Source organism: Acromyrmex echinatior, chromosome 14 (genome assembly GCF_024713525.1).
Source record: "Acromyrmex echinatior isolate Ae372 chromosome 14, ASM2471352v2, whole genome shotgun sequence".
NCBI lineage: Eukaryota > Metazoa > Arthropoda > Insecta > Hymenoptera > Formicidae > Acromyrmex > Acromyrmex echinatior.
The window spans coordinates 10,934,397-10,962,209 of NC_141865.1; the positions used below are offsets into that span (position 1 = coordinate 10,934,397).

Here is a 27,813-nt window from a genome sequence, read left to right on the forward strand (position 1 = left end):
TAGCGAGTGAGAGAAAATTTCGCTGACATTCATTATTACAACGTCGACAGATTCAACATTTTTCGAAAAATATTTTCTCGACACGCGAGCAAATTATATTTCGATTTTTATAAACTTTTTCAATATTATACATTGCAATAAAATTAAGTCTATCGTTACCGTTCTTAGAATTATTTTTTTCCTTAAAGCTTTATCTCACAAATGAAATATTACATGGACATATGTTACCATCTTCGAGAGCGAGAACTTTCTGTATCAGCGAGACATTTTTATCGCCACTTTTTCAATGGAACAACGCGATTCAGCAATATGCTGATCTCCTCGCATTACGTAAGCAATATCTCGACATATGACATAGTACATATAATTATTCATGCCAATAGGTTTCGAGGGTCTTCGAAACTTTAAAGAGAGAATTGACAGCAAGACGGAAGCATCTTCAAAGGATTAAATTTGTGGTCGTAGCATTTTCTCTTTTACTCTTCTTTTTTGTGCGCATAATAATTTCCTTTGATTTTTTTTTTTTCACAATTATTTAAATTTTAAAACAGAAATCTCTCGCGATATGAATCCTCAAATGTATAATTTTTTCTTACCTTATTAAAAAAGATCAAAAGATGATTTCTTCAAGAACTGCGAAAATTTATAATGAAAGAGATGAGTGCAGATCTCGAAAGCCATGGAAAATGTTTTTTCGATAAATAAAGACTTGGGTTGAAAAGACTTAATTTTACTTTTATTACTGCTAAAGCAAGACGCTGCGAACTTTTCGAGATGAACTCTTCAAGTTCCCGCCGCAAAAATGCCACGATATTACTCTTTAATTTCACCGTAGGAACAATAGCAGCACAGCAGCGCTTTGATAATGTTGCGCAATCAATAATTTATTAGCGTTGCGGTTGCCTACGTTAATAGACAACTATATTTCTCCGTAATTTCCTCAGGGGTGAATTCAAGAGTTCCTCTGGTGACCCCGTTAAAATATTTTAAAGCAGTAGAAGTTAAATTTAAGTGTTAGAATTCAATTTTTTATGGAAAACATAATAATTAACCTCCAATTGTTTGCACGAAATATACATGTCGTTTCAATGCGAAACAATTTTTATTATACATTATGTACTATATTTAAAATTCATGGATGCATTGTGCTGATTTGTTGATATGTAAACGATGTAAAAGACGTAACTGGCAGTCTGACTTGAAAATGGATACTGTAATTCTAAATATAATATCTTATAGTTACGGTTGAGCGATGAATATAATCTCTTACGTAATCTCTTCGTCAAATGCCAAATTTGCTTAATTTACCAGCTTTAATTGCATCTTATGGTGTTGTAAACTCTTAATAACAGGTATTATATATTCATAGAAACACTATTCAGCCTCTTAATCTTTCGTACTTCTTAAGGCGTAGTAATCTCTTTCTTCGAAATGAGTTTAGTTTAATTAATAACAAACATTCGTGAATCGCGATTTCTATTTTACATTGACGATAAGTACAAGGAATTATTTTCAATTTACATCTTATATTTTTGCGCGATAAATTTCTTGACGCGACGCAAGAAAGTTCTAAAATTGCAAAATGCGGATTAACTGACTCACTCTAATTCAATTTTTCGAGCAATTTTTACCTACTTCTTTATTTAATTTTATGAAATTCTAGCATACAGCCCGCCGATGTCCTCAAGCGAGTCAGCGTAAAATTTGATTATTTTTTGTTTTCTCTTATGCAGAATCTGCAAAACTTCTTGCTCGTTCAATGCTCCTCGCCCAGTCATTCCATCTTTTTTCGAAAGCACGAAAAGTCGATGTAACTCCTCCCTAGAACTTTTCCCGGTCTAGAGGATTGGTTAAATTATCGATATAGCCCGCGGCTGTCTGCTGGCATTTCCGACGTAACATATACGTGATGATTCGCGATATGTGCACAGATGCATCGTACGGTGATATACGCATGCATGAGAGGCATTTTCGTGTGTGCTGAGATGAATTCGCCAGAGACATAAAGACCACGTGGCTCTTTGGGATTCGCACATAATGAGACTTGCTTGTGGTGGCAGCTTCGGAGGACGAGAAGTCACGCAAGTTCGAACTTGGCGAACAATTCGAAATTTATGCACGCTTCCCTGCATGGTAATGTTGGAAGCACGAATTCACGTTAAGTGAATTATGTCCTCCATTTCTGAAGCAGAGGTGCTTTCCAACAACGTATCACGCATATTGAGTTTTACAGGCGTCAGTATTAATCGATAGACATTTGCGCTTGGTGCATTTTTTATTTTGATTTTAGTTTGATTAATTTGATGTACATAAAGCACAGAGAAAAAATTTACTAAACCTTAATACATTTTATTTTATTTTTTTTCAATAGTACTAACTAAACATTGCAGTAAATAAATATTTATTCGATAAAAATGATAGTTAAAGTTTAATAGGTTTTAATAAATAAAAAAAATATGTGTTTACAGCAAAGAAATATATGGCTGTACTTAGTACTATTCAAACAATAAATTAAATAATATAATATAATAGATTAATTTCGGTATTTACGCCGCGGGAGAATTTACGCTGCAGAAATCAGAAAAAATAGAAGGAATGTGCACGCAAATATTCTCTGTTATATGTCTTTATGTTACATTAGTATTGTGTTATGATTTCAGTTTCCTACTGTTAATAATAATAAAATTATTGTCAGTTGAATCCAATTTAGTGAATAGCGCAATCAATGGCAATCGTACATCATAATCTAGATAAAATGATTATTACAGAGATTGCAAAAGGCTTAATAATTATTTGATGATACATAAGTATAAAGAAATAGTAAAAAATGGAGTATTGCAAAACACAAGTGCTCAGTTCTTATATTCTTTGTTTAGCTTAATGTTTTGTATATTCCACCCGTTTGGGATATATGGCACTTTTAGCAGGCGGGATTTATACCCAAAGCATACAAAATAAGCAAATTAGATTTAGTTCTAAATACAATAAATACGTTACATGAAATATGTACCTCATGTCATAACATTTGTAATATATATAAAAGATTGTAATTATTATCTATTACTTTATATACATATATGTATACGAAGTAATAAATAATAATTACAAGAATAATAAATATATTTATCATTCTTATTCGTTATAAAATTTTGCAAACACATTTTGTAAGTTATTGTATCATTTTACGTCTTATTTATTAATATTATTTGTAAATTTTTCATAAATTATATACACACCCCCTCTCTCCTCCTTCAAATAGCACCCCATGGGATAAACAGCAAAAATGCAAGAGTTTAAAAAAATTTTTTTTTAATACGAAAAATAAATATTTCGAATTTCTAATTTTTTTTTTTTCATAATAGTAGGAAGTACAAAGTTTCCACTGGTATAGTTTATCTTAAACATAGTAAATAATATTTAATAAATTAAGTTTTTGTTTGGTGCGGCGTATATACCGGAATTATTTTAACTAAATAAAATAAACTAAATAAAATACTTACAATTAGTACAATTCAAACAAATATTTAATAAAATTTAATACATTTCTTTTCAGTGATAATATAAGAAATGTTAATGTTAATAGCCTTGCTAATTATTATATATTACAATTATGTGCTTTAAATCCTTCTCGTAAGAAATTATTTTTTTAATAGATTCTAAAGAAGAAAGCTCTTGTAGCCTTTCTCCTTTAATGAAAGAGACTAACAGATTTCCTCATCTCCCGTTTTTAACTACTCCATTAAGATTACGCACGTCATTCGGCTTTGTACATGGAATACAATGCATCATAACGATGTAGTACATTATGAAATTTTAAAAGGATAGCTAGCTCTTTCACGCGTGATTACAAATAAAGATTTCAAGAATAGCGAACAGCCTCTCTCGTCGAATTAATTAATCTTTAACGTTATGTCAGCTTCTCTGATGAGTTATACGAACTTTCCTGTGCAAAGGTATCCATTAATTGCAAAATACATGATGATGACAATATGTGCACTCACGTTATAAATTTATAATATTAATATACATCATAAAATTTTCGAGTTGCATTGCGGATATTGTTCGAGGTCGACAGGTGTTACACCTACTGGCGACTGTCGCACCATTAAATAAACGTCGTGTGTACGCAAAACTATTTAGGATTTAATGTTGCGGAGGCGTACCATAGTGTGAACTTTCAAACGCGTGGTAATTCTCAGCGCTTTGCCTTCATCCGAATGCGAACGAAACAAAACGTGGGTTTAATCGCGCCGCGTTCATGACCATACCGCAATTCGTACCACCTCTCCCTCTTTTAGGGTAAACATGAGGTCAGTTTGTTTCGTAAGCTGCATTCGGTATGCACGCTAATGGCATTTGCCAATTCGTTTGAAATCTGTCCAAATTTCAGGTGAGCGTCAGAGCGTGCTGGAAATAAAATTTCTCTTTTCCGTTGCTTCTCGCAGAGACTACATAGATCATTTCAACAGGCAGCAGGTTCCTTTTTTTCACAAATGGAAGTTCCTTTTTTTTCAAATAAGACCTAATCATAGTTGCATGTATTAGAATAATTTTGAAATATTTTAGCGATGGAATGGCATATAGAGTTGACAAAATTAGAAGAATTCTGCCTTCAGCGAGCGTAAAAAATACATTTACTTCTTATGCAACGAGAGACATTATTAGAAATATTGAGAAAGCCAGAGGTCTCATTTGATTTCGCTATTTTCTAGCGAATGGATATAGTGCAATGCGCGTGCAAAAATGGAAATTACCTGTAACAGAAGCGAGAGAAGAGAACGAAATTGGGAAAAAATCTCCCGTCTATTTAACGATCTCGTTCCATTACTAACGCAAATAGGATTGTTCAATATATTATAATGTAAAGAAGAGTTTTAATTGAACGTACACATTTTTGCTTAGTATATTTACACGAATTAACGCGAAAAGTCTCTAGGAATCGACAAAGTAAAATTTAAATTGCTCTTATATGGAATTATACTCTACATACAGTTTACACTTCTGAAATGCGTAAAATATGTATTTAGTTAGTAAATAGTTAGTTCATATGTTCTTTTTTAAAGCAGCTTTCGTCGCAAGTCTGTGTAACCGAAGAACAGGACCGATCACCATCATTAAATTTCAAAATGCAACATGAGCGAGCAAAGAGTATTTCGTATGCGCTGGAAGCACCGCAAATTGTGGAACGCGTATGATAGTTAGCTCGTGCCAGAAGATATTCAAAGCTATTTCAGAAGCGAGGCATCTGACAACGGTTTCGGCTTGTCGCCGGAGGACTGTGCGACATTGTCGCGCAAGTAGAGAATTTGCGAGCTGCAGAGAGATTAGAAGTAGTTTGAGAAGCTTACAGACAGCGCTCTGGAAGCTCAGATGCCTAAAAATTATAAATTCAAGATTAATTGAGCGCTTTAAGTCTGTCCTCAAGTACAAGATAAATTATTTATCTCACGCCTCATTCTATGTTAACGCGTTTTCACGGTATCTCTCCCCCCCATCCTTTCCTCTTATGCCTTACATTATGCAAATCCGCACAGTGTTTTCTTATATCGCGTATTACACGGTATTTTCCTGATAACGTCAAAGTAATCGAGCGTGAAGCTTTTGCATATCTTATCATACGCCTCGTGTAAGCGCATCATAATACAATATTTCTCAAACACAGAACTATTTTTTATAATATATAAACGCATGCAGGTTCCAAGCAATATTATCGCTTAGTTGACTCCTCGATACGAGATTTTATCTCAACGGTCGAAAGGTCTGATTATCAAAAATGATGTGATTCAAGCATCGTTGTAAAAAAATAGTTGATAAAAGTTCGATCGTTGAATACACACACACACACACACACACACAGACGGATATAATATACGTGTGCTTAGTTTGTGTGCTATTCCACAGATTTGATCAGCAGAGAAAGAAGTAATTCCACTGAAATCATCATTGCTTCTATGAACTTAACGTCGCTCATGTAACGACGCAACCAATGACGTCAATTGCCATCATTTAGGTATATTCCTCAATTTTTCGGCGGATGGTACGCGCGTATCATTTCTAAAACGCTTAAGTGATAAGACGAAAAGACGGGTGCGGGCGGCAAACAAAAGCTCTGCTGCCAATAAACTATAAATTTCAAACCAGAAGCCCGGAAAATCCTGGCACAATGTGTTAGTGACAACTGAGAGGATCTGAGAAATTCGCGGACTTTAATTCTCGCTTTCGTTTCCGTTTTTTCTAATTTGATACGTACTTGACGAAAGCCTAACGTCTTGTCTATCTTGTAAATAAAATAAATAAAATCAAATATTGTACATAATTTTAAACATTTGAGTGGAAAACGCCATATTCAGTTCTTTGTGCCTAATAATATTTTTTATGAATTTATATAATTTCCAATTCAAGAGAGAAAACGCGAAAGGAGTTTACGATAAACACGGAAGGAATTACAAAATTTAATTGTGAAATTTGTTTGCTGTTTATTAAATAAATTTGCATATTTGATAAATATTGTGCATTTGTTGCAAATAAGTTTTGACGCGAATACAAAAAAGAAAGAATAAATATTCGTTACTCCTACAAATAATTTGTGATTCCTATATGTGCAAGCGCTGTCATGGCATAGGATTAACGTTCGTAACAAATTTTTTTCTCTCTGCGAGCAAACTGTACGCCGATTATTTGTCGTGTTTTATTTTGAAATACAGTCTTAAGCTGACGCTGAAATAATAATTTTACAAGTTAGTTTACAGTTAAATTGACAAGCAATTTAATATTATCGATGCTAATAAGCATCTTTAAAATCCTGTAAATAATTTATTGTGAAAATTTTCGAGAAATATTATTAAACGAATCGCCTTAGCCGAATATGGCGTTTTCCATTCATATATATTTAATGTCATCGGTCGATTTTCTCTTATATTTAATATTGCATAATATTAAAACAGTTTACTTTTCATATACACAGAAGAAGCTAAAGATTTATTGACTTTAACTGACCCATCGCTATATATGCCTTTGTTTCTTTAATCGTGATGCCACTTCAATTAGTTTTGTTGATTAATGAAATAGAATAAATGCAAGTATTTTTCGATTTGGAAAAATTTATGCTGAATAACGGTAAGCCGATTTACTTGTATAAGTTAGATTGCGTTGTTCCAATAATTTCTTGTTACTGGGATTCCAAGTAGACTTGAATAAATTTGGTACAACTTCTCGGGGATCGCACAAGTTCTGTATCGGTAATCAGACACGAAAATCAATTGTGAATAAGGACGGTAATGATGCGGAAGTGCGGAAATTGTTTCAAATAGAAATCAGTGTTCATTTGTCTTGCATTAATTCACTTCTCTATTATGTGTAATTTTTATCTCGGACATAATGTAAGCACTCGTTTCTAGAGTTTATCGAATTAATTTAACGTTCTGTGTAAGAAGAGTATTGTATTATTTCATTATCATTAATATAGTTATTGTTAAAACAAAATATCAAGTAATCATTGTTAACAATTTCTACTTATTAAATTAATATTTTATTTCTTGTGTATAAGAAATCTTTCTTGTCTATAGGATCCTAAAATTTTTCAACTTTTTAATAATTGCCATTTATACTGAAATATTTGATTTTTATTACTTTTTTTATTTTCATAATAATTTATTTATTTGATTTTTTTATTAAATAAGAAAATGTTAATACTTTCAGACCCGGTATTCAGTCCGTTTTTATTTTAAAACCGTCTTAAGTTAGTTTTTATTTTTGTAGTTTTTATTTTAAAACCGTCTATGTTTTAAGATGCTAATAAATCATGGCTCTGTGATTAGCTTAAGACTCTATTTCAGCTTAAGACTCTATTTAATATGGTTTTAAATTTAAAAACCCTTTATGAATATCAGCCTTAATAGTGAAACGTATTTTCTTGTGTGCTAAAGACTACAACAATATTATTCTTTGCTAATTAGCTAACTCTCACCTTAGTATCATTGTAAATAAGCCGTAGACGAAAACGCTTTAAGATATCCAATTCGTTGACACGCTCGACCGCCAATTTGGCCGCTTGAAGCTCACTGGAACCTTCCTGTCTCGGTAGTGCCCTGTGTGTCATCTCAAAGAGACCCAAGATAGTTATATTTATTTTCTCCGTCGGTCTCGCACTCGGTATCATTACGTCGATCTTCGTCCTGCTGTCGGAATCGTTCCTGTCGCGCGTCGCGTTCTCAAATTCACTGTCTGCGATCTTTGAAGTCACTGCGAATTTTTCGTCGAAGTTTCTACCGTCTAAGAAACCCGACAAACGTTCTCCCGGTATTTCGGTGCCGGGTAGCCATGATTCGTCGTAAGTATTCCGCTTCTCGTCCATCTCCGTCGTCTCCTCACTTCTATTGTCCGCTTTGCCCACCTCGTTTACGTCGTCGTTGGAAACGTGATCGTTCGTTTTGCGATGAAGCACGTCTTTGCTGGGACTCTTTGGTAGATCGGGAAGCAGAGTACTCGGGTACCATGTAGATGTTTCTTCAAGTACTACGTCTTCCTTGTGCGGACCGAAGTGTCGCCTGTCAAACTTTTCAACTTGCGGTGGCACCGGCGACGACTTGTGATTGATTTTTACGGGAAATTTCTGAGAGCTCTCGAAACCAGTGAAAGGCGCTTCGCTGTCGATATCGGTATTACTGTCGTTACCAGGCGTCGCCGTTATTTCGCCTACTCGCTGAAAATGATCTTCGTCCTCGTACTCTTGATCTTCTTGGGATTCCGTCGTTTCGCTAAACTTCTTTATTTTAATCATCGATACGTCGCCACCATTCGACTTGGAGCACGCGACGTTACGACAATTCGCCGGAGAAATTTCCGCACTACTGCGATCCAAGAAACTATCGATGTACTTCGAGTCGACATCAGTCCGATTCTCGATTTCCGAAATTCCATCGAGTTCGATTGGGTTTTGATTCTCGATTGAAATGGTGCCAATGCCGAAGTCATCGGCAACCGCGTCAATCGCGATTGCATTGACCGAATCGTTCGTGTTCGCGTTCGTAAACTCATTACGAACGTCATTTATTACGATATCGTCGCTTTTGTGAAGCCGGTTGGCCTGGCTTCGAAATTTGCGTGCACCGTCGCTTCGATTATCAAGTGCATGTATATTGCGACGGTTTAAATGAGTTTGCCTCGCGGTCCAGAAGCCGACAATCCCGGTTCGATCACTCGCGAGATTATCGCGATGCTCGTCAATATCGCTCTTGCTCAATCGGCTTGAGATCTCCCTCCTTCGTGAACTTCGATGGGCCGAATAATTGCTCGTGCGTTTATTCGCATAATTAACGGGAGTTTCGAATAAATTATCGCCGTTTAGATTCGCTCGTTCCACCTTGAAACTGACTTCATTACGATCTCGTCGACTCTTCGTCGGATAACTGACACTTGCAGCCTCGCGCGAATCCAACTGATCGATCGGAACGTCGATTAATGCCTCTTCGGCATCGCGATCGTGAACGGAACTCTCGGGTAGATTGCTGGCACTTCGGCGAGGTCCATCTAAAATTGTTACGCTTGCTTCATTACCACTATCGCGAAAATGAACTTTGTTCACAGCCTGATTCACCAAGTAATAAGGAGTAACTTGAAGCTTTGGCACGTCATGTCGTTTTTTGATCAGATTACTCAACCATTTCTTCGCACTTTCTTCACGCTGCTTCATACTTTGAAAATTGCTTCCGTTACGAACTTGCCGAGCTTTCGCAGGATTACTTAATCGATCATTAGATTTTCGTTTCGGATAATTACTTGTATATTTAGAATACACTCGATCGTTAACACGGCTTGCGAAGATATCATCATCGAAATAAGTTCGTTTTGTCATCAACGGATCGAGTTCATCGTGGTTCCATTGAGTTTTTAGGGAATCACTGAGATGATCGTCACTGGCCACGTCGCTAGCACTTTGACCGGCCATGCTTGAAGCTTCGTTTTCGCGTTGCATCCATTCCGGAATCACTCCGGTAGCACCGAGGTCTCTCCACTCCGAGTGCCTCCGTATTTCAAGGTAACGGGGAAGCGCGCTCAGGTCACGGCTCTGGGGCCTTGTCTTCTCGTCACACGTTAAGGTTGTGCGGAGTGAGGTAAGGCCGAGAAGGAGAAGGGTCAGGTAGTGATGTGCCTGAAGGGCTCCGGAGGAAGAGAACAACAGGAGGAGACGAGAGAAATGCCACCGCGTGCGGACGCGCGTCATAATCAGTCGTCGATTCTGTGACGACTCGAGGCGCTCTTCCGGTTCCTCCTCATCTGCAAAAGAAGAGATCGTGTCGTGAGACTGAGTCTGAATTCGAATTAGAAACGATAGAACGCGCGTTATTATTGTTACACAGACTGTAAATGCAATTGAAAATAAAAGGCTATTCGTGGATAATCAATTTTTGTCGAGCTTGATTTTGCAAGTCTTTATTTTGCAATTTTAATTTAGAGGTTCACTTAACCTGAGAATAAACACTTGGAATATTTTTAGATCCCAATGAAAAATATAAACTGTTATGAAATATTGTTTGATGTTCTTTTGATAATTATTCTTTACAAACCTTTAAATATGCAATTTCGTCGAAAACGCAGTTTAAAAAATACAAAAGCGTTATATTAAGTACAATTTTTATTTTAGAAATACTAACCGATTTAACTACTTATTTTATTTGATATTCGTTTGGTTTCTGCTTACTTTAGAAAAAAATTGTGATTAAATTTCATATTTATAAATGTTCTCAAATATTAAATAAAATAAATCAGAAAATAAACAATAATATACAATGTTGTTATTAATAATGATTTTATTTAAAAAATTAAAATTTAAGAAAACATTCCAGATAATTGTTTAAAAAAAATCAAGTGACTACTCCCTGAATTAACGTTATGTATTTAATAATACAAATTACTTTTTGCAAATATTTCTTCTGCATATGTATTACCGTACGCAATAGGATGACCGTTCTTCGCAATACACGAAATCAATATCGAGGTCCATACTTTTTATTACGTTCTTCTTTTCTATCTCTGAGATCGAAAAAGTACTTGCGGATAAATCAGGTAACGAGCAGTACAGACAAGTAAGTCGTAAAACTATTTGAGCCTTTCGCTATTTATAGGCAAAAAGTTTATTCACTTGTGTTACAGATACCACTCTCCAACTCTCCAGCATCAAAAGCTTTCATATATCTCGCGCAAAGAAAAGTTTTGTTGTTTTTTTTTGCAAAAATATTTTATATTCAATCTGTATTCGCAAAACTCTTACCTAATACTTGTTTTTGTAACAAAGGAATATTACGCGGGTATATAATGTAATACGCCCTAATTATAATTTATAATAATTATCGGAATATTATAGTGATCGTAATAAAGCTTGTCTGTGTAATTGGAAAATAAAGTAATTTGCTAACGGAAATATTCATACGTAAATTCTCGACCGGTTAACCCGATATTACGCCGGGGTGATTTTACACTTGGAAGATTCGACGTTCTCAATTCCAAATATAATAGGCTTACAGGAATGAAATAATTTCATTAAATTGGCAAGCAAGCACAAATTCAGATGGAGGTATTACGTCCCAGAAAATATAACTGCGACACTGTATTACATTTACGAGCCACTTTGGGGCTTCCCTTTAATTACGCTAAGAATTTAAAGCTTACCCCGTATCAGAGCTCGTTAATCTCATTTCTTTTTACACGGATCTTATAGTTGTGTACGAAACGAGTTGTAATATGTAGATTTAAACTTAACATATATTAACATATATTCTTGTATTTTATTTTTCAGAATGCAGGAATAAAATTTATTTACGTTAAGCATATTGAGGTTCATAAAAATATCAGTTATTATTAAAGCTATTATTAAGTTATAGTATTATTTATAACGAATTCATAATATCTGACGTGTAATTAAATAAGAAGTCAATATTCATTTTTGCGAACAATAGAATGCGCGGAATATCTAACAATATCGAAGTGTATTTGAAAATATGCCATGAGAAAAATTGCAAAAGAAAAACTATCGGACTAAGCTGACGCAGTAATTTGATTTCCATCGACAGGTAATGGGGTCTCAAACGAGATTAGAAAAGTCTTCGGGCTGAGCGTGTTTTATCTACGTCGGTATTACGCGCGGTCAAGATGGAGGTGTAAAAAGTTATAAAATTCGTAACAAATGTAACAATGATGTGACAAATCTAGAAATATACCTGGCCTTATTGTACAAATACGAACCGCAAGAAGGCGGTTCGACATCTTTTACAATTAAGATAAGTCGATGCTCGCAGGTAAGTGTCCAGCGGCATTTATCGCCCCTTTGTCGCAGTCGAAAGATCCATTAAGACATAATGTAATTACACGGTAGTATCGTGCGCTAGTAACGCTGTTAACTCCAAACTCTGTTATGAAGGTACACGAAATGTTTCGTGAAGCTCGGCGGCTGTCGACCCTGCCTTCTTTTGAAGAGACGGAAAAGGAGTTCGGGAGTTATAGCATGTTAGCACGAATCTCATTTTACGTCTTGTAATTTTGTCAAGTTACTTTTTTTTTCGTCTTGAACCGGAATTACGAGATTTTGCGAATGACGTTTGTCGTCGAAAAAGTGAACTGCTCATTTAGTAAAACGTACATTTGTCCTTTGAAAAACTTCGTCGCGTAATCTGCTTAATACTGGTGCAATGTGGAAACAACCGCGATACGAGAATTGTAAAAGGTAGTTTAACGGGCTGACTAACTTTTCACTCGGGCAATGAAATTGTTGACCTCGCTTAAATGTTTTAAATACACATTACACAACTCGACGACGTACAACAAGCAAAAATAACAGAACAAATGTAATTAATTCTACGCATATTAATATTATACCTCTGGCAATCTGTTGCTTTTGCAATTTTTACTTATTTATTTTTATAAAAAAAATAAATTTTTTATAAATATGATCTTAAAAGGTATAAATGAAAATTAAATTAAATTATATTCAAATAAAAATTGATCTCTCTCTCTCTCTCTCTCTCTCTCTCTCTCTCTCTCTAACAATGTCCAATCTATCATATCGTTTTCATTAGATTTCCATTACAATTACATAATACCGTACGTGACATATAAATATATATGAAATACCTAAAAGCTCGACACATATACTGTACATTTCAGATGATTGTCAGATTTCAAATGGAGTTAATATGAACCGGTGACAGCTAACAAAAAGAATGATAAATGGTTGAAAAGTATTAACGTCGGAAATATCGATAAAGAAGAGTATATTTCTTCTGTAAATATTGTACAATACATTTTTTTGCTTGCAATCAGCTATTAACTTACAGATCGTATGAGTCTTTTTTATTCTTTCCTCTAATTCCAAATAAAAAGTTTCTTAATAAAAAGTTAAACACACCTAAGAAGATTCTACAATATTCTAAGTAATTGTAAGAAGAGATTGAAGCTTATACAATTTAGAACAATTATTTAGGACAATCTATATCGAGATGTAGCGATAGTAAGTGCCTCAATCATGTCTATTCACTTTTTAAATTGTATACATTAATTTATTTTAATACTCTCTGCTACAACCAATACAGTTTCATTTAGTCGTGTACTATTAATCATGTTCAATAATCTTTTTTTTCCTTTTTTCTCGATCTTATTAATCATTTTATATTTATGAGGCAATACAATTCTAGGCTGTGTCATTATTTATTCTGTCGACCAAGAATATTATCTTGCTTACTATAATACAACTGCTTTTATTTCAATGTTTTTCTGCGAAGGATGGCGCCGATACTTCTAGAACTTATCCATTGACATAAGAACGGAAGATGCGGAGTCTCACAGAGGAGTAGATATCTGTCGAACCTGACCTACCGTAAATTGCGGTCGTGCGTCCTACGTATGTCTCAGTAAAGGGTGGGTGGTGGATTCAATTCGAATAGAGAGACGGTGAGTGATGTGTTATAGGACAGATAGTTCCGGTATTTCTCCTATATGTCATCCATACCGGAAGTCGGGGATATGTGAGGTGTGTTTGATCAAGAAATGTCACAGATGCCTGATGGTGTCCGTGACATGAAGTCGGAAATGCTCGCAGATATTATTGCGCACTTACAAATTATTTAGCAAATCATTTTTAAATTATTACCATTAAAAATTTGCGAAAAATTATATTGGCGCAAACTCAAATTACAAATCGTAATTATTTTTTTTTATTTATAATACGACTATCAAATCTGAAAATTCTTGGAGAGACTTAAATAAAAATTTAATAAATAAATGATTATGGTGAGAGTTTGCTATTTCTGGTATCCAGAGAGTTACTAAAGGAATTTCTCCGAAATTATGTGTAGGGCGTGAATATATCGGCTTCTCGAACATCTACTTGCATTGAAAACTTACTGTAATAAACTAGATCAATCAAACAGGCAATAAAATTGAATATTTATTACACTATATTAGGTATTTAATAATTAAGAGATTGTCTAGTATATACAAGTATCTTAGTGTAAGGTCAAATTTTTTATACTTTCCGTACGTTAATAAAATATTATTTCATCCAATTTGTCAATGATATTCAATTTGTTCTAATGACAATACACGAGCCTATTTTTCTATACTTCTATATTTGTTCTAGTAATTGTATTAGCTATTATAATGTTGTTTTTAGAAATTATGATTTTGAACGTGTATTGAAGATACACGTGTATACATATATACCATGTAATTAATATATCTGTGTTTTAATCTCTGTAATTTTTAATATTGTATATGAATACGAGAGTATTGAAATAAATGTCCAATCAAATGGTTTGAATATGCAAACAGTCACAGAGGGCTTAAATAATATAGCTACATAAAGATATGACTATTCAATAAATTGTAAACACAGTTATTGTTTTCTTTTTGGCTTTAATATCACTGTAACAACTACATAGTCGTTCTATACATCTAATAAATTAACACGTTTATATTATAATTTTTGATTTCTTATAATCTTAAATTATTGACCGATTGAACATCATTATTGACTTGGACGTTTAATATTAATTTGCATTTTTTTATTTCGTCGTTGTGAGATAAATTAATTAGATAGTTTCGAATTTTGTTATTTTTAGTTACAATATATGAAAAATATCTTATAATTAGATGGAAGCTTTCCATTAGCACTCAACCTTGTAATTACAATGGTCAACATTGATTAATGTTGAGGAAGAATCTTACCTCACCGCAGACTTTATTATGAAAGTAAACAGCACAATAATATCTTTTTATCATTATAACATTGATAGAATTCGAGTAGATTAATCGAGATCCACTTGATGGCACAATAATTCGTTCCCATTATTAACTTTTTCTGTTAAAGATGACTCAAATATGAGCCGAAACATACAGATTTTTAATGCAATGTTCAATGTATTTTAGAAATATAATTTTTTAATGTAATTTATGAACACGTGACACTTGCACAATTATTTCTTGCGACGACTTCTATTGCCTTGTTATTGTAATAATAATAATAATTTACTTATTATTATTTCACAAAACACATGTATATCCGTGTATTTCAATACACAGTTACATGCACTGAAAGAGCAATTTTGCTAAAAAATCTAAAAATTTAGTTAGACACAGATTTGAAAATTAATTTTGCTGAACTATGAAAACAATTAAGTAGAACGACAAAATTGGTTGCTAGAATATCAAAATATTTTGCATTGTTCATCATGCTTAAAATTCCTGCAAAATTATTTTGATAATTTAACGAAATTATTTTCAGATCTGTACCTATCCACATTTTTAAATTCTTCAACAAAATTGCTCTTTCAGTGCGTGTATCAAAATATACGAATACATATGTACACTTACATTAATTTTTTGTTATTGTTATTCGTAAAAATCATGTTTTTCTTATAATAAAATTTTCCGAGAGCAATACATAATGGAGATAAGCAAACAACTAAAAGGAGAAGAAGATACAAAGAAGCTTCATGAGAAACTTAGAGGACTGAATAGATCCAGACCTTTAAATAATCTATAACCTTTAAATAATCTACAGAGAAAAACTCTTTCTCTTTAACGATTGTAAAAAACTTTTCAGAACATTATTTTTTGTTAAGCAGTTTTTGTTAATGGCTGATTGAAGGTAAAAAAAATCTAGAGAAGATTCCATTTTGTCTGTAGCTTATACAAAACGTAATTTTTATAATATATATCGACTACATCTTCAATTTACAATATATTCTTATAAATTGTTTTTAACCAATTGGCTGATTTTACAAATAAAATATTTTATTGTATATAAATTGTATCTTTTAATAACATTGTCAGTCCATTTTATTATTTCAATTGAAGTAATGCTTAATGCGGAAATGTTTTGATAAATTGATATGTTCTCTAAACTTCTTGATAAACATAAATGTAGTGTTTTCCAATGAAACAACTTATAGAAATAAACAAATCCGACGTAGTTAAGATTAAATTTGAGATTCTACGGAATGGTTTCATTAAAGTTGGTCAGATAAGCGTGGATTACAAGTTGAAACAGTTTCGCTTCTCGATTCCTTGTCGTCGTATAATGCTATTTTACGAGCTAATCGACATCTGTTTCAATGTACGCTTATAAGTCATTTAAATTTGGATTAGCAGAATTATTTTGAATTTATACGTCGAAGGTTGCAAGTGGCGCTAAGAAGTTTATCGCGCACCTATCCAATCTGCAACTTTGAATACATTGACATCTTAGTGCACTATTAATTAAATCGTTATCTATGAGAAGCGAAATAATCGATAGATGTATTTTACGTACTAATGATACTTGACATGCGATATCGATCCTCTTTCAAGAAAATGGGAAAATATCCGCGGCAAATACTGCTATCGAGAAATCCATGAAAACAATTGGATTTCAGTTGGATATCTCGCATGCTACATGAGCGACGAAGTTTTTAGCATGGTTTGCTTCAAAATACTGAAAGATATTGAGTTTCTCAATGTCGACGGATCATACCAGAGGAAGCTTCAGGTGAAGCGTGCGTTTTCTCACACATGAAGCACTGAAATATAAGGAAAATCTGAGAAGAGCGTATGGTCCTCAAGTTCGTTGACAGTTTTAATTTTCTGTGAAAGACAAGTCAGCGGAGTTAAAAGGAAAATGATTGCAAGCGAGTAAGTGGTTCTGTAAGATATAGGATCTTGGAAAGAATGGTTTTGTTGAAATTTCTAAAAATTTGTCTATATATAAATCTGAAATTAAGTTGGACAAAATAGTTATATAGGATACTCAAGCTAGTTGCTTAAAACTTTTTGCAGCATTATTCATTATATTTAAGTTTTTTACGTATTTTGATGATCCAACAAAATTATTTTTAAGTCCGTGTATCTACCTAAATTTTTTAATTAAAAAAAAATTTTCAAATAAATTTTAAATAATTCTTTTTTTCCGTGCATATTTTAATAAATATTACATGAAGATCATGTCAGTGAGTCCGCGTTATTATGAATGAACTAAGAAAGTTATGTAAATTTATTTGAAAGTTTCATTAAATTAAAACATATTCCCTTTGCCGACAAGACTGTACTGTTATGCTTATAAATTCAATTATTTTTCAAGTAATTTCTTCATCTGTAATTATAATTATTATTTATTTACGTCGCGTTGAAATACATTCTGTAAAATATTAATATAAACAATCTGCTAATTGAAACTACAATATAAATCTGCAACTGCCATCAGGCAGCTCTATATATATATATAAACTGCAATCCATTGATCATTAAACAAAGTGCACGCATTGTCGTCGGAAAATATCTGTCGGTACCCGTTGAAAAGTGCCTTCGATAAACGGATTCCAGAGACAAAAAGGAACGCGTTAAATACCAGTTATTTATTGCGTGCTACGACAGATAAATCGTGAGTCTCTAGAGTTGTTGAAGTCGACATTCTGGCCGCTTTAAGGTGCGTGACTGAAAAGGTAAAGCAAAGCGGATAAGCACGCGAATTACCGTAAAGTTGTGTGGCATTCCTCTCCTGGCCACATTTCTCTCGCGCACGGTTTCACCAGAAATTGATTCTGGCGTGGTCTCTTTGCTAACTTTCGCAGGCGGGATCTCTTCCGATTATTCCGTTACCTCTTTTGAGTTTGGCTGGGCGTCGTTTTTAACATTCAACAAGGATTAGCATTCGGCGGTCCAGATACTTCTCGCGATTAATCTCAATGTCCACTCGATTGTTTCGGGGAAGTGTCACTGAAACTATTCATCATGGCGCGTCCAATTTGTGTATCGCACGACACATGCAATTTACGCACTGGATAGGGCGTCCAAGGGAGCTGCCGCCCTTTGATCCCACAGGATCGCCCTCTCTGATTATTCCACGGTAACGATTGTATTTTAGGATTATCTCGACACTGATCGGCTAGTACCGTTGTAATTAAATATTTTTGAAGCACTTGCGAGTATCAAGATAGTGTCAAATAATTAAAACAACATAATCAACAGTTGGACTCTCATAGTCGATATCAGATAAATGCTTGAACATATATCTTTCACATATCAGAATTTCGAACAATGCTGAATCAAAAAACAAATCTTTTACGAGTCCTCAATAGTCTCGGGTTTGCGGATCGCGTTATTCTTCGCAGCTGTTAAATTTTCAAATGGAGCAACAATCGTTTTCAGTCCCGGTGAAGTGACTCGCACTGCACTGGCAATATTATTTTCGGGAAAGTTAGGACAGAGCCGAAATTCCCCGCGTTCAATTTGGCGGGTAAATTAATGAAACGACGCATCGTGTCTCTGGGGCTTATTTCAAACATGACGCGTGTGCTTTCGTCTAAATTGCTAACTATATTTATTGCCTTTTTTTTTCTTTTTCCCTTTCTATCTTTCAACTGAGACAGCGAGCAAGCACGATGACGCTGTGATATGACGTTCGATTTTTTTTTTTGCACGATGCAATCACTTGCTCGTGGTGCAAGCTTCTAAGGGTGCTCGCGTATGCTTGACGGGTGGTCTCTCAGTATCGCTCTTGCTCAGAGCGATACACCGCGAAGGAGCAACCGCGTCGCGTGGTGGCGGTCCGCGCACTGTTACCCCGCCAATATATTCGCCAACCCTTGTCTGCCAGGAGGAGTTTTAGCGGCGGTATCGGCTAACGCGCAGCCGCTCGTGCTTCCTACGACCCTACGCTTGAGTACACGAGAGGAATCCCTTCCCCTTTGTCTCGGATCCCCGGAGGGCGCAAAAGATCCGTGTAGATCCAAGATCCTTTCTTTAATCTCGCTCAGCGGAGCGTGGATGCCGCCGTCAGACATTACGACACTCGAACATTTGGTAACACATGCGTCGCTCTTCATACAAGAAAGTTTCTTTCGTTCAAGTGGATCTTTTTGCACCTTTGTAGCTTCGAGACTGGCATCTCGATTCTGCAACTCTTAACAGTTCAATATCGTTATATTGCCGTTGCGCAAATATTATAATAAAAATGCTGTGCAAAAAAAAAAACTATAACATAACGATATGGAATTGTCGTTAAGAATTGAGATACTGGATATCATATTCCAAAGAGAATTTGTATTCTAGCGAGAGGATGAATTATTGACGTGATTAATTTTGGGCTACGATTTTAAACAGTAATATAGTATAATTAATAATTTATAGAGTTATATATAATAATCATTCCCCAACAATTTAGATATTAACCGTTCAAAATAACGAGGGTCTGCATAAAATATTAATTACCCTATTATAAGAATTTCAATTTGTTGTACGCTTTTATGATATTAGAAACTATTAAAACTTGAATCCTCTTTGTCATTTTCTCTTTAATTAATGAGCCAATTTCTTAATCAATGCCCAGGAGCAGATGGAATGAACGAAGCTGAATTAGAGATGTACATCATTTCCTATTCGATAAAAGCTTGCCCCATATTTTCGTATTCAAAGGAATAACTTCTTAAATGTCACGATTGAGGAGAACTCCTCAATTACCACAGCTGCCCTGAAAGCTTTCCTCTTAATCTCACTGCGATTAAGTTTGTCTCAGCACAGTTATTCACGTAATGAGAAGTGACCCCTATGAAAGTTCTGAAACGGCAATCGAAATGGTTTAGGTTTGCAGGTCACCGTGGAGGAAAATCTGATAAAAAAATAATAGATCGTATTCTTTTCACTGAGAGAAAGAATTTTGTTAATTTAACAATCAGCACCTTTAACAAGTGATCTATAAATATGTGACAACAAATTGGTTTGTTGTAATTGCTACTAGTCTGCTATATCAACCAATTATTAGTAACAGAAACAAATTATATAGAATCTAACCTATTTTTTGGATAAACTTTTAGATAAACTTTAGACTCGTTTACATAGAAATCATAGATGATCGTGGAATCTTAAGTCGTAGGAACTACTAACACAATCAAATATAGGGAAAATCTCCGTAGAATTTTCCTAGGAGGGACACAAATTTTGAAATAATAATTTCAAAATTAATATAATAATAAACTATGAGACTAAACGAGCGAATTAGACTGTTATTAATCGCTAAAATTATTATTCAAAATCAATACATCTAAATTACAATTACAGACGACGTTTTGAACCTGGATATCTTCATCGATAAAATTAATATTTGTCTTAAATTCTTTATATATATATATATATATATATATATATATATATAAAATAGACAAAAATGGATATATATATATATATATGTGTGTATATATATATACATATAAAATCTCGCTGTAGGTCAAATGTATGTATTATATAATATAATAAAACATAAGTTATTCTTCCTTACTCCGTATATATCCGTATATATATATATTTTTTTTTGTTTATAAATTATTACATTGATCTGTCTTCAGTGTTTATTATTTTCCGATAGATTTGGCAATAAAGAAATCATTTGATTTCATTGCCAACGTGATATCAACTATCAACATTCTATGATGGGATCCTTGACATACTTAGAATCCTCTCACAATCACCAAATAAGTATAATGTATATGATTGTGAGAGGAATCTAAGTATATTGTATACGATTGTGAGAGAATCTAATCAAGAATCCCATGAAAGAATGTTGATAGTTAATCACGTTGTTAAGTTATCACGTTGACAATGAAATCAAATGATTCCTCTGTTGATCAAAAAATAAGCTCAAAGATTATTGTAATAACTCACAGATTATTGTAATAATTTATAGATAAAATAGAAGTAATATATACACTTGATTGACAGCGAGATTAAAAAGAATTTAAGACAAATATGAATTTTACTGATGAAGTCTACATTTAGAGTCGTTATTAGGAAACGTCGTTTGTAATTTCGATGTATTGATTTTGAATAATAATTTTAGCAATTAACAATAGTCTAATTGGTTCTTTTATTCTGATAGTTTATAAATTTATATTAATTTTGAATTTATATTCATTCTTAATTATATTATCTATTAATCTATTAATTAATAATAATGATGATAACGTCTTTATACTCTTTTTACCCATTTATATTTACATACATATGTTTTGTGTGTGTGTGTGTGTGTGTGTGTGTGTGTGTGTGTGTTACACACATAAACTTTATTATTATTATTTCAAGAATTATAATATATAGATATACCAAATTATACTAATGTATACACCTTTTCATATTAAAAGCTTTCTTATCATGACTCAAGGACTGTTCTTTATTCCTGTCTGAACTGCACATAGTACAATAAGTTGGAGCGAATCAAATGTATTAGCGAATTCAATTGGAAGCACTCAGTGAACACTAGTGCATGTTAAAGCCGTTGTATACTGATTTAATTTGAACATAAAAATGAAATGCAAGTATTTCAAATTATAAAGTACATATTTTACCTAATAGTACAATAAAATGTATTTCACGATTTATTTAATTAATTTCTATATTTATTTATAAACATATCTTTACGTTATTTTGTGTACGATAGCTTTAATGCGTACCAGTCCAATCGAATTCGTTATATGTTTCATTTCAACTTATTGCACCATGTGTACCAATTCAGTGCAAGAATAAAGAACAAACTTAAGGTTTAAATCAAGAAAAAAAATTGTATTAGGATAATTGTCACCCGAAAAGGGACAAATCCTCTTTTTTGTCTCCTACCTCTCCTCAGGACGCTCACATCTATAATAGCCAATATATGGACAGACAGTCTTCTAGTTAAAATAACAAAGTTATACAATTCTAAATAAAATTAGCGATTATAAGTAGTCATATTTATTGTAATTGTACAATAAATTTACAGCAGAAATAACTTTCTATGAAAATCCACTATCTAGAAATCTCAAAATTTTTAATTAAAATATGTTAGTTAAGATGATGCGTAATATTAATGCTGTAATAAAGAAAACTTATTATATTAACGATTTTTATTGATAATTGTTAGATATAATTTCTTTGCTAAACTATCAAATCTTCTTAGTTAAGGCCGTACATACAAAAATTTTAGTCATAATCGTAAGGTCTCAAGTAAATCGATCAATCACAATTAAAATTGCGATCTTGCGTTTCGACTGTGATTGGCCGATTTGCTTATGGTCTTATGATTACGATTAAAATTTGTACATAGCCTTTATAAATGTTGAACTTATGTAGCAAGATATAGCTTTGACATCCAATATATTTATTTGATACGCACGACTTTGACGATAGTTATGTACGCATGGTACCGTCCTTCGAGTTTCATAAACCTCGTTCAGAGTTTGAAGGATGATAAGAACGCGACGGTGTTTCGCTGCAAGTTTCGCCTACTTTATTCTGTCAATAATTTACTCGCAGCAAGAATAAAGATACTCCGCAGCTTTATGCCGGAGATGCATTCGTCTAATCTCTCAGAAATGAGCCATGGAAGCTGGAATGTTCCCTCCCCGTCATTTTATTCCCGCAGTCATACTTTCCACAATTGAAGTTTTGAATTGACTCCGAGCGACAAACAACGGATTTCCCATCGATTGTTCTTGAAAAGTTCGCTGGATCTTCGAGGTTGCAGTTCCTGTTTAATGAGTAAACGAAACCGCCGACGTGCCGAAATATAAAGGCGTTTTACCCTTTCAGAGTTGAAATATGTTACTTCTCAAGCAATTAATATCCTGAAAGGAGTATTAATTTGTAAAGCGTAGCTAAGTTTTGCGTTTTGAAGGAGTTCAAAATAAGACAAAGACTGTGAGAAACAGAACAAAATAAATTTCATTTTTTTCTAGGAAATAAAAATGTATAACGCAGATTACATAATATAATGCTGAAACAACTGTAATACAACATTTACGCAACAATTTTCTGCGACCCGCCAACATTTAAATTGAAATTTTCTATCTACAAAGCTCGTATTTGGTTTAGAATGCAAAATGTAATTGTGTATGCAAATTAAGGCAAACCTCAAGCGTGAATTTATTCAAATAAATAACTTTCTTGACATGAAACGCAATTCTCACATCATTTTCAGAAAAACCAATGCTTTTCCAGTGACGTTATGGCACACATCATGACATATTGTACTATCAACAAAATTGCACTCGCTTAATTCTCATTAATAAGATTATGAATTGCAATTAGAGCTTATTTTTTGATCAACATATAATAATAAGCTAAGTGATACCAACGAGAATAGAAAAGCGCGTGGCTTATAGTAGCATATAAAACCTCGTCTTGTTGCCGCGTTATTGGCTTTTTTCCAGTAAAATGCAGTTTCCGAAATAAATCGAGATTAAGTAGAAATTCCAAAAGATAAAATTCTCACGATTAATGTGTAAAAGAGCAGCACGTACTCGCGATATCTTTCGTTTGAGAAATTAATTATCGAATCTATTTAATCGCCACGAGATCTTAGTGGTCTTTTTCAGATAAGTGCCATTAGATGTTTATCTGTATCGATTAAATTGCATCCTTAAACTATGCTTCGTGCTAAGTATATGTATTGCTTTCAGATCATCTAGGATTTCGTTAGCGAGAGTTATCGATGGTATCGATTCTGTCCCGGCATTTACAGTCCACTTTCGATTACGGGCGATGTTCGAGGCAGTGGAAGGATCTGTCGTCCGGTTCCCTTAATTGGATTCGCTGGCATTTCTAAATCTTACGAGGCAGCTAAAATATGTTAAGTGCAATTACATGAGAACGAATTCTTCAGAATTCTCTCTTCGTAGTCTTGGACACGTCGTATTGGACTGAGGAAGGAGATCGATCGACTTTAACGTTTCTGTTTTGCTCCTGACCATATAAAGCGATTAACCTCTTTAGGAGAAGACACAGTAAGGATAACAGAAGACGATTCATGAAATAATACATCCTTTGTGTCGCTTTTGAACTTGCAGGAGTTCAATTTGCTGGATTTTACACTTCCGGTGGCCCTTCCGGTGGCGCACTGCATGTGTCCTAATCCTTACACAACGAACCGATGATGGAGCGATTATTCATAACGTTGTCAGATGGCACAAAATACGTCGAATTATTCGGCAATCCAACGAGTTGGAAATACCTCGGATGTAAATCGTATGTTTGCTTGCGTTTGAATTTTATCTGTGGATTAAGCAGTTATTCCACACGCACGCATTCGAAGCTTTAAAATTTGCAGAGATGCATTATTGTAATGCGACGCGTATGAAAATATCATTATTGTGCAGAATTTAATATAAAACGCGTTCCCTACGACATGAAAGAGCAAAAAAAAATTTACTTATTAATTAAAAATCTGGCAGAGCTATACAATTTGTATATACAGCCACGTGTGTTCGTCATTAAATTAAAATCTCCTTTCAAGGACCTTTAAGTGAGGTGGCCATAGTACACCTCAGGTTTTTTTTTTAATTTTATTCTGGAGAAAGAAAATAAAAATTTTTGCCCAGGTGGCCAGAAATTATTATTATTATTGTAATTAAAAAATTATAATTATATTATTTTTATGTTCTTCTATCTCATAAAAATATATAACTGATATAAATTTAACTATAACATGATAAAACATCAATAAAAAATATAACATAAAAATATTATTAGGTGTTGGAATTAATTCGTAGCGTTTTACAAGTGATGGGAAGTACTTTCATTAATGTATTTTTTAATGCTCATGTGAAATAAATAACATTCTTTCATTAAAAAACGCTACGAATTAATTCCAACACCTAATAATAAAATATATAATTGTAAAATTAAAACTTTGGGAAAGTTCTGAATTGCCATTATCTATCAACTTGCATATCTTTAAATTACTAGCCTATTTAACGATACTCGATAGAGAAAAAAATATCAATACAATACGTACTAAGATAGTTAGAAGAATAATGGCAAAATTGTGTCATAATAGTTCCGTTCAGATTATTTCGAATTCACTATATCTAGTTTGAAATTAGCTCGGATTGCCTGTTTGCATCGAATCCCAGTGGCGAAACAGCGGAATTCCCCGAACAGTTTATCATTCAGTAAACTTGCTCTACGTACCAAGAATATCATTTTCCGCTGTACTGCGAACACCTAATGCCTTCGTCGATCGTTTATCGCCTCGTTGTGGGTCCGATAAGACGTCGGACGATCTGCACGATATATGCGACTGCAACCATTGGATGAATTGATTACATAACTGTAGATAGACGGTTAAATGCACTTGGTATCTGTTCTCGGTAGTTGTTAGAGCTTATTACGCTGATATTTGTATTAAATAATGTTGGAAGCATAAATAACGGAAAGAATAGTTTTGCTGAAGAATCTAAAGTGTTGCTACAAATCTAAAAGTAATTCTGATCCATCAAAAATATTTTGATGGAAACTCAAACTGGTTGCTACAATATCAAACTTTTTTGCAGCATCATGTTTTAGTTTCCAGCATAATTATTTTAGTTGTCCAACAAAATTATTTTTAAATCTGTATCAAAATTTGAGATCTTTCAGCAAAAAGATATCCAAAAAAAAAAAGACTATTCTTAAATCAATCATAATACAAGTAATACACTCGTAATAAGCAAAAATATTATAATCTTGCTTTAAAGATTTTAGTTATTTACAAAAATATTGTAACCTTGCTTCAAAAATATTAATCTTGATTTGAATTTATATTAATATAAGATTTTTGATTAAGCAAGTCTTGAGTGTAAAGTAATACTTGCATCAAAACAAATTCAATCAAATCAAGACTAATATTTTTGAAGCAAGATTACAATATTTTTGCTTATATATCGGATATTTTATGATTGATTTAAGAATAATTTTTTTCTTTGTGTACGCGAAGGAAGAAATAGTTAATCAAATTTAATCAAATTTTTTATTTAAAAATTAAGTTATGAACAGTATTTGTACGTATATATTTAAATATTTTTTTATCGGTATTTCAGTAAGAGCATTTCTAAAAGAATATCCAAGAATATTTCGCAAAACACATATTTGAATTAAGTATCCTATTGTTGAATGCGAAAGTGGATTCGTCGCACCGATCTTTCTTCTACATTTTACATTTTCATACACTTGTAAATTCAATGCGAACGAAGCACTTTTCTCTGCGTATTGTGATGTTTCAGAGATGTAGGCTCCATCTCGCAGTTTATGAAAAATCGACATCTGAGAGATAAATCTTTCTGCCATGCTCCGTCAATTTTTACAATTTGAATTTTGAATAAAATAACAGATTTGTTAAAATTCTGGGAACAATTTTCACGAAAAGCTCTTATAAACCAATTCGTTTTTTATTATAGCATTTCATCGGTACTTAATTCAAATTTTTTACCAACTTCCATATTCAAGCGATATCTACTTGTTATGGCAGAGAAAAATAAAGAATCGCTTTCCTTTATAAAGGGAGTATCACGTCTCTTTGATATAATAGCAATTTGAGTACAAAGTAATTCCCGAGATATTTTAAACAAGATTATACACGATGATAAACTTCCGAAAGGACACTTTTATTTTTATAAAAATTCATCAAGTTGTATAATAGGTATGTATATCCAGTTGTATATCACATTGTCAGTTATCCTAACTATAAATAATGGAGTTTTATATTAAATGTTGAGAGATACAACTAATCACTTTAATGGATGGTGGTTTCGATGTGATGATAAAAAACACGAAAGAACAAATTAGCATTGAGAAAATGAAAGCCACAAACGCAAATATGATTAAAATAGAATTTTTAAAGAAATATTTTTTTTATCAATTAATATTATTTATATTAAACAATCAAATTCTCAAATTTGTTGAAAATTACTTTTTTATACATCAACATTTAATTAACGTCGCATTTTCCAGAATTTTTAATATTTAGACATTGTAACAATTGCGTTTCAGGTCAACTAAAGTTAAAGTTAAGTTTACCTAAAATTAGTTCAAGAGAGAGAGAGTTTTTTCGTTATCTATTTGCTCATTTCTTTTCCCTTACGGCAAAATTCGTAAAAACTTTTTCTGATGCAACTAAAAAATGTTTCGTGATATTTTTATTGAAAGAAGTACGTTATTTAATAATATTTAAGACCATCATTTGCATTTATCGCTATATTTGTACAAAAAAGTATTTAATTTTAAATTTTATCGAAGCAAAATCTAGGAAGAACAAATTTAGAGAGGCCAAATCTCGAAACCACACATGAGAGTATTGAATTATCAATTTCGTGTAAACTAAATACAGTTCCTGTATAAACTGAAGAACAGATCGCGTTCGCTAAACGTCGTTATGAAAAGAGAGATGGATGCGACACGCTCAATTATATTCTTTTCCAATGGAAATTTGGTTTTCCCGACGAGGCAATTCGTTCTTATTTGCCTAGGTCATAGCGAAATAACGTTCGGAAGCAGAGGCAACTAGAAGTC

At 33.2% G+C, this 27,813-nt stretch overlaps 1 protein-coding gene across 2 annotated transcripts in view; it reads right to left on the reverse strand.

Moving 5' to 3' along the window:
* The window catches only part of GABA-B-R3 (gamma-aminobutyric acid type B receptor subunit 3), an 80,887-nt gene extending 60,674 nt beyond the window's left edge, over positions 1-20,213 (reverse strand). The window contains exons 1-2 of one of the 2 annotated variants that reach the window (XM_087412999.1): positions 17,998-20,194; positions 7,967-10,275 (exon numbers count right to left, since the gene is read on the reverse strand). In XM_087412999.1, the coding sequence (XP_087269125.1) occupies positions 7,967-10,222 (2,256 nt within the window). In that variant the 5' untranslated portion in view covers positions 10,223-10,275; positions 17,998-20,194. Of the gene's footprint in view, positions 1-7,966; positions 10,276-17,997 lie in introns of both variants that reach the window. The other variant, XM_087413000.1, reaches the window with a different exon arrangement.
* Positions 20,214-27,813: the final 7,600 nt, after the last annotated feature.